At 45.3% G+C, this 12,437-nt stretch overlaps 1 protein-coding gene across 1 annotated transcript in view; it reads left to right on the top strand.

Moving 5' to 3' along the window:
- Positions 1-2,668: 2,668 nt before the first annotated feature.
- Positions 2,669-12,437, top strand: part of SCFD2 (sec1 family domain containing 2) — a 188,747-nt gene continuing 178,978 nt past the window's right edge. The window contains exons 1-2 of the mRNA XM_077301978.1: positions 2,669-3,704; positions 6,660-6,828. Of these exons, the coding sequence (XP_077158093.1) occupies positions 2,855-3,704; positions 6,660-6,828 (1,019 nt within the window). The 5' untranslated portion in view covers positions 2,669-2,854. The remainder of the gene's footprint in view (positions 3,705-6,659; positions 6,829-12,437) is intronic.

Here is a 12,437-nt window from a genome sequence, read left to right as displayed (position 1 = left end):
GCCTCCTCCTCCTCCTCCTCCTCCTCCTCCTCCGCCGCCGCCGCCAGGAGCCGCTCCCCCTCCCCGTGTGGCTGGCTGACGGACTGACACACGAAGGAAGGGGCAGATTTAGGAGGCGCCCCCGCAGGCAACGAAGCCTCTGGTTTGGGTGGACCCGGGGAGGAAACACGGGCCGAGCCCAAGTGGGGTTCCCACCCTTTAAGCCCGACGCAGGAAACAGCCTCCTGCCCAAGTCTCAAAGGCTGTGCAAGGGTAATCCTCAGGGTGCATCCCCCCCCCCCCGTTTCCTGCCACATCCAAAGCTCACTTCCCGTTGGGGTTTTATAGGCGGGGGTTGCACTCATGGAAGAAACAGGGCTGGGTTTTTAAAAATCGGATTTGCAGGTGGCCCGCTGAAATTTACTGCCAACGCAGATGGTGGGTACATTGCCACAGGGAAGAAGTATCCTGCCCAAGTCTCAAGGCACATTTTTTTCCTGTTTTCACTCCAAAGTTCATTTCCCACTGGTATTTTGTAGGCGTGGGTTGCACCCATGGAAGAAGCAAGGCCAGGGTTGCAAACTAGATTTGCTGCCCACACACGTGGTGGGTACAGTACCATATGCAAAAAATATCTTGCTTATCAATATGGCAACTTTTATTTCCTTAAAGTTTTTGCTGTGTAATACTAGAAAAGAAGAAAATTCTATTGAACATCTTTGTGTGTTGCAGCCTTAATTGTCCAAAATGTTAGAAAGGCCAGAGTAGTTTCTTACATAGAAGTAGTAACCCTCACCGTGCATTTCTCCCCATTTCCATTCAAATCCAAAGTTCATTTCCTCTTGGTATTTTATAAGTATGGATTGCACTCATGGAAGATTTGCAAGTGGTTTACTGAAATGTATTGCCCATGCATGTAGTGATTGCAATGTTGGACTAGGGTCTTAGGTCACAGAGATTTGGGTATCTGTTGTAGTTAAGGTTGCCAGGTCCCCAGGCTGGGGAAGGGGGGGTCAGATAGGGTTGCCAGATCCAGGTTGGGAAACTCCTAGAGAATTGGGGTAAAGTTTGGGGAGGACAGAGACATCTGTGGAGTACAATGTCATAGAAACGATTCTCCAAAGCATCAGTTTGCTCCTGAACTGATATGTATAGTCTGAGATGAGCTGTAATTCCAGGGGGTCCCCAGGCCACACCTGGAGCCTGGCATCGCTAGTTGTAATATGAGTGACCTTAGGCCACTCACTTTCAGGCAAACCTAGCACACAAGGTTATGAAGATAAAACCAGAGATCTTGTGAACTGTTTTGAATCCCCATTAAGGAGAAAAAACAGTATAAACCATTACTAAGGACAGTGTTGTCTACTTAGACTGGCAGATGTTCTTCAGGGTCAGAAGTCTTTCACATTGCCTACTACTTGATCCTTTATAAATCAGAGATGCTAAGGATTGAACCTGGGACCTTCTGGAGTCTTTCAAGCTTCAAAATGCCATTTAAGTATAAAAAAAACTCCTGCATTTCATATTTGTGGGGTTACAATATTACATACTCTTTATATTATGTCTTCTGGTGCAGCATCATCAATTTACTTTTTAGATGGACAAATTGAGTGTACTTAACTCCTCCAGTCATGTTGTCTCCAAACATTACCATCATAACCACTGATTTTTGAAGCTCTTCCTATATACTTTTTATCAGCTGCTCCTCAGTTCTTACTAAAATTGGAGTTCTGGAGAAATCAACCATTAATTGCTAAACCGTTTTCAAAACGGCCTTGAAGAAACATTTTTGTCTGAGAAAATCTCATGGAATGTGAGAGTTGGTTGTGGTTATTTAATGAAGAGAAGGAAAACTCCACCTCCCTGCAGGCATTCTTTATTATCACCTTACCAGTTGTTGGACCAAGCTTGAACCTGGCAGTAAATATTATTCTGCCCTAGTAACTGAACACTGCTTGAAGTTATACCATGACTGTTTAGACAATCTTGCTTCAGTTACATGGATTGTGGCCAATGGCACCTTTGCGATCAACACATTTTTATTCAAAGTATAATTCTGGTGGGGACATAGTGAAGGAAATAAATATGTCAAGCCTGGCAGTTAAAGGATGTTTCCCTAATTGTGGAACGAGGAGAGTAATTAACTGAGAACCTGCCATCTCCTTTCTAAACAAACCGAAAATCTTTTTCACACAGAAAAATACCGGTTTTTTTATTTTGGGGAGGGAGCAAAGGGTGACACCCTGTACCTACATAGAGATGCCAGCCTGCAGGTGAGGCTTGGGGACCCTGTGCCATTAAACCTCATTTCCAAGCGGCAGAGATCCGTTCCCCTGGAGAAAAGGGCTGCTTAGGAGGGGGGACTCCGCTGACAACATTATGCTCCACTGAGGTCCCTCCCTGCCCCAAATCCCACCCACTCCCGTCTCCATCCCCAAAGTCTCCAGGTATGGCATCCCTACTGAAATACTTCTTCCGATAGGCTACTGTCACTGTCTTCTCACACGGGAGGAGGGATGGAGGACCAAAACAACCAGGGAGCCTCGTCTTCAGGAGCGGCGCTTAAAACACCGCCCCCTTTCTACGCGCTTCGACCAGGCAAAGATTCGTTGACCTCAACATCCGGCGCCTCGGGTTCCCTCTGAAGAGCCAATCAGCGCCCGCCCCATGGAAGTACGTCACAAGCGCGCGACAGCTGCCGAATGGGCGTGGGCGTGTAGCTGTCAACACAGCCGGAGCGTTCTGCTCCGCGTGCCGGTTGCCTTGGCGTGGCATATGCGGGCTTCCTCCCGCGCACCGGAGAGCCCTGGGTCCCCTGACGGGCTGTTCTGGCCCTGGCTTCTGCTTCCTTCAGGGAAATCCGCTCTTCCCCGTTATGTCGGCCGCCTCTTCCCTTCCCGCTGCGCCCGCGGGGCTGTCATCCTTTTGCCAGCAAGCTTGGGAGCGCGTGTTTGCCAAGGTGAAGCGGGCGGTCGTTTTCATGGACTCTGCTTGCGCCGAGAGCCTGCACTGGACGTGGGGAGGAGCCGGGCGGCTGCTGCAAGCCGGGGCTCTCAACGTCAAAGAGTTTTCTAGCTTTGAATCTGGGGGCGCAGAGCAGCCCAAGGCGGTGTTTGTGGTCAGCACCTTGCTGAAAGGGAGAACCGTGGACATTGTTCGTGACATTGTGAGTCTCAGTCATTTCCAGTACACCGTGGTGTTCACGGCCGTCAGCCATGCAGTGCACCTGCAGGCTCACAATGCCTCCGGTGGTGCTGAGGCTGAAGGTGGCAGCCGAGTGGTTTTTGAGCAGTTCGAAGAAAAGCTTTGCCAATGGATGGGTAACATGAACTACACCGCAGAGGTGCAGTATGCTGCTTTGTTTCTGGCACCTATCTCACCCCACCTCTTCGTCGTGCCTGCCTGTTCTTTTCTTTTCCCTCTGATGGCTCAGGATTTGGCTCAGATCAATAATGGCAGACCAGACAAGAAGAAATTTGCTACCCTGAGCGATGTTGAGTTTTCCTCTTTGTCTTCAGAGCTGCAGCTTGAGATCAGGACACTGGCCTCTGGCCTGAACACCTTATTTGAGTATCTAAGTGTGCGAGAGGAATGTTTTGCTGTTGGGCCACTGAGCAGGATCATTGCAGGGGATCTAGCAAATTATTCCCAAGCCAAGACCAGACGGAAAACTGCCCAGAGTAAAGCCTCTGTTATTTTTGTAGACAGGACGTTAGACTTGACAGGTAAGGCTCTTGAGACTTGGGTGTGTTCCGGTGTTTTAAAAATCTTTGCAGGTATTCCATGAATCCTAGAACACTTACTTGTATATGCAACAATGACAGAATAGTTTATAGGGCCTTCTATATACGCAGTCATCGCAATAAAACTGAGAAGTGTGTTGGGGGGGGCTATAAAATTTGCAAAGTATCAATTTTCAAACAGTACTGTCTACAAGATCTGACAAAAACCCAATGCTATAAAGACGCTCAGCAGCAGCAACCACTTGGTGTACAAATGCTATAATTGTGTCCAAAAACCTTGGTTAAATACTGAAAGAAAATTCCATATATGTACTAAAATGAAAGCACACTTATTCTAGAGTGCCTGTGCACAGATTAGCCATAGGTGTTTAGGTACCAAATGCCTGGCTGTGTGGTATGGAACCCTATGCTTTCTGTACTGTGCCATTTCTCCCCCACTAGAACTTAGCTATATACGGGGCTCTCGTTCCCGGAATCAGAGTTGTCAAGGTTTCTGGTGCTGTTATATTGATTCAAGTGTTAAATCAGAAGCATCTCCAATTCTTCCACATTTTTCTTCTCAGTTAACATTAAGATCGATGTTTCATCAATCAAAGTAGAATATTAGGCCACAGAAGACAAGGTTCCCTTTCATGAGAGTTTGTGTGCAAAGAGACCAATAAATCTGAATGCTGGGGTGCTCTTTGGTTTTTTTAAGTGCAATAATTTTTCAACAATAGTTTAACAACCATGGAGCATGGGAGAGAGAGGTGTAATATCAGTGATGGTTGATTAACATTGTATGCAAACAAATGTGGAAATGTTTTGTCATCTTTGTTAAGAATGCCAGCAAGTTTATAGTTATGTGCCCGTTTACTTGGGAGGAAATATATGGTGTTGGTCCATATCTTGAACTAGTGAGGCAGCTGTTCATTGCTCCATGGTAAGGAGATTACATTGTCACTCTTCCACGGTTCAGAAGTCAGGGGAGAATGTATACTGCATGAACTGCTAGTGCCCTCATCTTGGTCTAGAATCTGGTAATCCAGGCTCACATTTATAGCCATAGAATGCTGTTGCTGGCTGAATTTTGGCCACTCTCACATTCTCTGCCTAACCTCCTACTTCATAGGGTTGAGGTGAGGGTAAAATGGAAGAGAGGAGAATTATGTCAGCAATTTTTATTTTTATTTATTATATTTCTAGACCACTCCTATTGTACCTGGCATCTCAGTGCAGTTTACAGCATTTATGCGTGTAATAATACAATTAAAATCATTAAAACAATTTTAAAAAGTTAAAATCAATGACCATATAAACTGTAGGCATGATCTTTTTGGCTTGGCCAGTAAGTAGTGGGTCTCCAGTGCCTGTTCTTCTCATTGGAGGGGGCAGCAGTAAAGAAGGGCTGTCCGTAAACGCCAGTTACCACAGTTGCAGCAAGGGGGGGGCTTTGATGTTTTGTTGTTGTTTACTTGTCCCAGCTGGCCTCAACCATAAGCCTGGCAGAAGAGCTTGTCTTGCAGGTCCTACAGAGCTGTGTAAGTTCCATTTAAGGCTACTTCCTGTGTTCAATCTGAATAGGAGCTAGATGGATTGTAAATCCATCAAGGGGGTGGCAGGTTGCAGTGGATGAGCAATAGGGATGTGAGTGTCCTGCATAGTGCTGGGGTTGGACTAGATGACCCATGAGGTCCCTTCCAACTCTGTTATTCCGTGATTCTAAATGCTATCTTAAGAGGGATGTCCAGGACTGGATTGGCTGACAGTAGCTTGCTGAATTGTAGCACAGAGTGACGGCATTACCATTGTGACTTTGAGCATCCATTAGTTGGTTAGGACAAAATTTTATTTCTTTAGTTCTCTTTCCTTTAAGCTTTTGTGATCTCAATTCCTTTGTAAATGAAGTGCTGTGATTTCCGTACTTCTATCATTATTTAGCCACTTTCCCCACTACAGTCAAACATTGTGTATAACAGATAGAAGAATAATTATTGAGTTTAGTACAGTAAGATGATGTATAATAATTGGATTATATAAAAGAAACATTAAGTCTTTTTACATTGTAAGGACTGAAATTCTTGGTTTTGATATGAAGTGTGAGTCCAGTGGCACCTTTAAGATGAACTGGTTACCAGTCAAATTCTGGATCAGACTTTTAGGTTTTGGTAATCACCTTTAAGGCCATACACGGTCTGGGCTCAGTGTACCTGAGGGACCGCCTCTCTGTGTACACCCCTCAAAGAATTTTACGCTCCACCACTTCCAACTGGCTGGTGATCCCTGGCTCTAAGGAAGCTCGCCTGGCATTGACCAGAGCCAGGGCTTTCTCTGCCCTGGCCCCCAGCAGTGCCCTGCCAGAGCTAGCTTAATTCTGCAGGGCCTGCAAAAGGGAACTCTTCCGCCAGGCATTTAGTTGAGGTCGACCAAAACTAACAACATCTACGGGGCCTCCTGAATCACTTTCCATGAAATAACACCCTGAACTGACCAACCATGAGACTGTTAAAATGTTGATGTTGTTAAAATGTTATAATGCTGATGTTGTTAAACACTGTTCTCTTTTATCACTGTTACTACTGTTATTCATTTGACATGGTTACTGAGTTATTGTTCCTTGTTCCCTACATTCCATGTAAACTGCCCTGAGTCACAGGAGAGGACATCATATAAATATAATAAATAAATAAATTAGCTTTTGTGTGCAGGCATACTTTGTCAGAAGTGCCACTGGACTCACACTTTGTTCTGCTGCTTCAGACCAATACCTGAATCTATCATGGTTTTATATTTTTACTATGAAACAGGGTTGTTTTCTTAAGCTAATTTTGAAATTTAATACTGAAATTATTCAGACATTCTTTCCCCTTTTTTGTGACGTGATGGCTTCTGAACGCTTATTCCTTTTCATCACCATTGGCTGTCTTCATGTATTTCCCTTTTGGACCATTTTTCCAGGAGCAGTTGGTCATCATGGTGATACCTTAGCAGAGAAGATTCTCTCTGTGCTTCCCAAACTCCCAGGTCATGCCAACGATGTGATGGTCAGCATGGCGGAACTCACAGCCTTGCAGACTGACGATGCCAAGTGCAACATCATAGCACCAGGCTGCTTGGCACAACCAACGTAAGACTGTTTTCTTGGCTTTTTAAAAACATGTAGTGTGATCATAATGCCATGTGACATTTGAGTTCTGCGCTGTTGCACCAACCCACCCTATTAGGTATGTGCTGGGAACCAGAATCTGTGTATGGAGCACTGGAGTAAGGCCTGGGAAATGCAGGTTAAAATTTCCACTCTTCCATGGGAGCTTGCAGGGTGACCTGTGGCCAGTTGCTCTCTTTCAGCCTAACCTACTTCAGAGGATAGTTGTGAAGATAAAATGGAGAAGAGAGAACCGTAAGACGGTTTGAGTTTCCAAAAGTGGGGTACCATTATAGTTCTCAACATAGCCAAATATGTAGATAGTTAAATCGAGAGCCATGGATGGAGCCAAAGATGTAATCATTGTTCTTAGGCCTTATTTGCTGATACTATAAAGACATTGGGATCTGGATGATACCCACAGCATGAAGTCCAGACCACTTGTTGAACACATGTTATTTGAAAATCTTCTTTCCTTTCCTATAGGCATTAGTAGTTTTACCAACAGAGTCGCTTCCTTGCATAATGGGACAGTTTCAGATGAATGCCTTTATGGCCGCAGGATCTTGAGAATGCATGTCTGTCTGGGTTTCTTCTGGGTTGACAAATACATATGCTTTCTTCATGTGTGATTGGGAGACATTCAAAGCTACAAAGCAGATTTTCATTCTGGTGGGATCAAGAAGAAAGGCCTGTGGATCTGATGTTACTGAGGTTACTTTTAGCCTCAACCATAGACCTGACGTAACAGCTCTGTCTGCAAGGCTTGAGGAACCGACAAAGCCTTCAGGGCTCAGATTTCATCAGGCAGAGTGTTCCACCAGGCCAGGTCCAGGGACGAAAAGGCCCTGGTTCTGATTGAAGCCAGCTTGATTTCCTTAGGGCTAGGAGACCCTTAGCACAGTGGTCACCAAGCACCAGGCCCCGGCACCAGGCTGTGGCTCCCTCTCCCCACCCCTGGCAATGAGAAACTTCCCTGGCCCGGCAAGCTTCTTTTTGCGGGAGGGGTGGGAGAGGGAAGCACGGACGCCGGTGCAAATGCGCATGCGCAGCAGTTCCACACATGCACGTTTGCCCCCATGCACTGCTGCAAACGTGCATGCACGGCAGTTTTGTACATGCGTCCATGCAAGGAAATGTCGCACATGCGCATTTGCGACCACACCTGGCGCAAACGAGCATGCGAGGACCAGCCACGCATGTGCGAAACTGCCACACATGCGCGTTTGCGCATGCCCTCCCCCACCTACCGGATCGCCCTCCCCCACCCACCGGTCCACAGCCTAAAAAAGGTTGTAGACCACTGCCTTAGCAGGTTTTTCTAGCTCAAGTGTAAATCCTTTGGAGGGGAGAAGCGTTCCTGCAGATATGAAGGTTCCAGATAATTTAGGGCTTTAAAGGTAAGAATCTTAACTGGTCTCTTCTGGAGCCAGTGTATATAGGAGAACACAGGAAAACATATTACTTGACTCTTGCAGAACAGTTGGAGCTTCCACAGAAGCCTCAAGGGTATACCTGCATTTGTTTAGCATTGAAGATTTGAGTGTTTTATTTAACCCAATGGTTAACCATCAGCAGCCGGTTTACGCAGCTCGGGCCCTATTTGCCTACGGGACCACCTACCTCCTTATGCCCCCGTAGGGCACTCTGCTCTATGGGTATGAATCTGCTGAAGGTTCCAGGCCCCCGGGAGGCGCTCATGGCTTCAACCAGGACCAGGGCCTTTTTGTTCCTGGCCCCTACGTGGTGGAATGAGCTCCCATATGAGCTGCGGGCCCTGATGGGACTCTTTGGAGTTCCACAGGGCCTACAAAACAGAGCTCTTTCACCAGGTGTTTGGTTGAGGCCAGGTGGGGAGGCCCCTCCAGGGCATGAGATCTGGTCTCCCCCCCCCCCATCTTGGTTGCCACCTTGACCATCTTGACAATCAACCACTGGTTAACATCTGGACCAATTACCGGAGGGCTGAAGCATGGGAAGAGTTTTATCATGTATTGTTTACTGCCATTTCTAAGCTGGGCTTTTTTGTGGATGTTAATATTGGGAGATCTGCTTTATGTTTTATATATTATTTTGTGAACTGCCGTGAGCTAGCTTGCTAGGAGCGGCAGCCTAGAAATCGAATAAATAAATAAACAAACAAACCTGAATGTTTTGTGTACTGTCACCAAAATAGTAGCTTGGTGACTGTGAAGGTTGGATTTAGTTCTGTTGTGCAGGAAAATGGAATATCCTCAAGGCATTAAAAAACCGAAAGTAGTTCCACAATATGTGTAGGAATGATTTCTTGGATGTGCAAACAGATCAGATGTTTTGTTTTAGGCCAGAATGCAGGAAAGGTCAGAAGGCAATACCAAAGGCAGCTTGAAATCAAAAGTATTCAGAGGAAAGGAGATTCCATGCATTCCATAGTGTCAGTATTTCCGCTTCTCGAGTTTGCGCAAAAAGAAAAACAACTTTTTTTAGCGTCCAGAAGGTATTTATATTCCTATTATTTAATTCCATTTCTTATCCATATTGCCATGCATGAAGTGTCTGGCATGTATCAAGGGTACTGCCTGGATAACTAGCTAGCACATCTGCAAAAATGGACTTGGTTCTGTTCATAATCCCTGAATGTAGATTCAGCTGTCACCGCCTTGTTAACTGACTGCTCGTTTGTGATGCTTGTTTTTTAAATATTATTATTAAAAATAACGACATGTTTAAATTGAAAAACTGAAATAACTGAAAACTGTATTATACTGCATAATGAATTCCCAAGCAGTAGACATAGCCATATGAGAGCCAGTGTGGCATAGTGGTTAAGAGCGGTGAACTCTAAACTGGAGAACCAGGTTTAATTTTTCACTCTTCCACATGAAGCCCACTAGTGACCCTGGACTAATCACAGTTCTCTCAGAACTCTCTCAGCCCCACCTACTTCACACGGTGTCTGTTGTGGGGAGAGGAAGGGAATGCGATTGTAAGCTGCTTTGAGAATCCTAAAGGTAGAGAAAAATGGGATTTCTGTTTCATTTTGGTGCAACAGACTAACACAACAGTACTTCTGGCCTTATATTTGAAACTCATAGCACTGAAGTAATATTTACAGATATAAACCTTTTAATCATGTTTATTATCTGAATTTTTATGCTTTTCCCTATGTAGTGGTTTAGTGGGGTTCAGACATACTTCATGGGCACATACAATTTTTTTATCTTAGAATTACCATGCTTGTTTATTCATTGTTCGTATGGCACACGTGTAATGTAGCCAAGAAGCCTTCCGATGGTCTGGCTGCCAGGCAAGAGAAGTTTGGGGATAGTTTTCCATTGCCTGTCTCTGCATCACAACATTGGTATTCCTTGTATGTTGCCCTTCCAAGTGCTGGCCAAGGCCAACATTGCTTAGCTTCCAAGATCTGATGGGATTGGGCTTAGAACAAGCTGCTGCCACTTGGGAGTGTACCTGCCACCAATACCTTGCCTACTGGGTCCTGGTTAGGAGACACTGGTTTGGAAACACCTCCAGAGGGAGGTGATTGTTTTTTCTTTGCACAGGCTGGGTAATAGGGCTGCCAACACCCAGGAAGCTAGAACTTCTACCACAACAGCATCCTAGTAATTTACACATTCTCCCTATATTGTCAAGAGCTGTTGGCCGTTTGTATACAATTACAAAGAAAGTTTAAAACAAGCTTTTGGATAGTGAGCCATTGCATTAAGAAAACTGACTAACTGGAGCACTTCCCACTGAGGAAAGTTGTTTCCCACTGAAAACAGACATTATCAAGAAGTCCTGACAAATAAAGAACAAGCAAAGAAAGAATACACAAGAAGAGACTGCTCTCATTTTTTATTTTATAAGTTTTATTGTTTGTTTTAGGATAGGTTTCTTGTTCTGTTCTAGTATTCAGTTTGAAGCCATCCTGTTTTGCTTTTGGAACACCCAGGAGGCAGTTGGAGAGGTCCTGGGATTACAACTGATATCCAGACTACAGGGATCAGTTGATCTGTTTTATAACTGTACAGCACTGTACCATATTGAAGTTCCTCCCCAAAACCTTGGCTACCTCACAGGGTTGCCAGTCCCCAGTTGGGGGGAGAGTATCCCCCAGTTTAGAGCCTCTCTGTTTCAGAGTTCTCAGGAAAAAGAGAAATCATCCCCCCCCCAAAAAAAAACAGGCATGAAGATAACCTCCTCCAAACAGGCAAGTAGCTAGAAATACATGTGACATACCCACATCACCCAGAAGTGACATGGACACGGTCCCCCCCCCCCCATTGGAGGGGTGATACTCTGGTTTGTGGGCAAAACTCTATGATAAGAACCCAATTCTACCATAGATGTTTTGCCCACCAACCAGAGTGTTGTCCCCAACATGCCTACATCACTTCTGAGTGACACAGGCATGTCATATTTACTTCCAGCTTCTTCCCTCTCTGCTTCTGGTAAGACCCCCCCCCCCCTCCCCTGCTGGCTCTTCTTAGGGACCTTCTCAGGCTCCACCCTGAAATTTCCATGTATTTCCCAGATCAGATTTGGCTACCCTGAGTAGGTTGCCTGGTAACAGGACAGGAGAAGAGGGATTAAGTGAAGGGAGAGAGAAGGAACTGAACGGTATTCTTTTCCTTTGAGGAGGGGAGAGTTTTTCTGTGGAAGAAGGGGTTCTGGAGAGGACAGCTTGTGGAACGGTGAGGAGGGCAGTTGGCAGAAGAGTGGCCACCTTCAGGCATGGACCTTTGATCCACTGTGTTTTAGGGACTTCTGCCGGTACTGTGAGGAAAGGCTGCTTCTGCCCGTAAAGGAGAGAGAGCTCACTATGTATTTCACTTCAAAACGAACCCCTCAGAGACCTTTTTTGCCTGCTCTAATCCACAAACACTATCCAGACTTCCCTGGAGAAGCCAAATTAGAGCCCAGAGACTAAAGAGACTAAATTCTCCCTTTGTCCTGACTTTGGGACAGTCAGTATACTTTATTGTTAACGGTGTTTTGTTCAAAACTTCCCAAACCCCTTGTTTTCCCTGCCCTGTATTTGTTTAAGCAGCAGTTTGGGGTCTGAATGCAGTGTACACACAATCTTGTGACCACTAATATGTGTCTTTTACAGTCAAAAGAAGGGAAATAGATTCTGAGGATGATGATCGTTACTCCACGAACTGGGGCCAATAGGGATTTTGGACCACCCTGGAAAATAGCTTCCCTAAAATATGACTCTGCTATAATCACAAGGTTGGGAAGGACCCAATATCCAGACTCTGCTTGTGTGTGTTTTCCCTCTCTTCACTCCTTCCAATTAACTCACATTATCTAGATTACATTGCAGCACAAACTGAACGAGACTTTTTCCTAATATAGGTAAAACACTGCCTTTGCTTAGGTCGCTGCAATGGATGCTCAGTGGCAACCTCTAGGTCTGTTTTATGGCAGTTCTGTTGTGCAAGTGGGACAGATATTCAGATCCACTTTGATAGACTTGTATGTCCGAAGTAAAACACTAAAATGGAATCTCTTTATCATTGACTGTTGTAATAAAAGTGATGCGATGTCGTGGTTAGTGCCAGACTAGACTGGGGAGATGTAGGTTCAGATTCTCATTCAATCAT

Source organism: Paroedura picta, chromosome 10 (assembly GCF_049243985.1).
Source record: "Paroedura picta isolate Pp20150507F chromosome 10, Ppicta_v3.0, whole genome shotgun sequence".
In the NCBI taxonomy this organism is placed as follows: domain Eukaryota; kingdom Metazoa; phylum Chordata; class Lepidosauria; order Squamata; family Gekkonidae; genus Paroedura; species Paroedura picta.
This window is presented reverse-complemented; position numbering and strand designations above follow the sequence as displayed.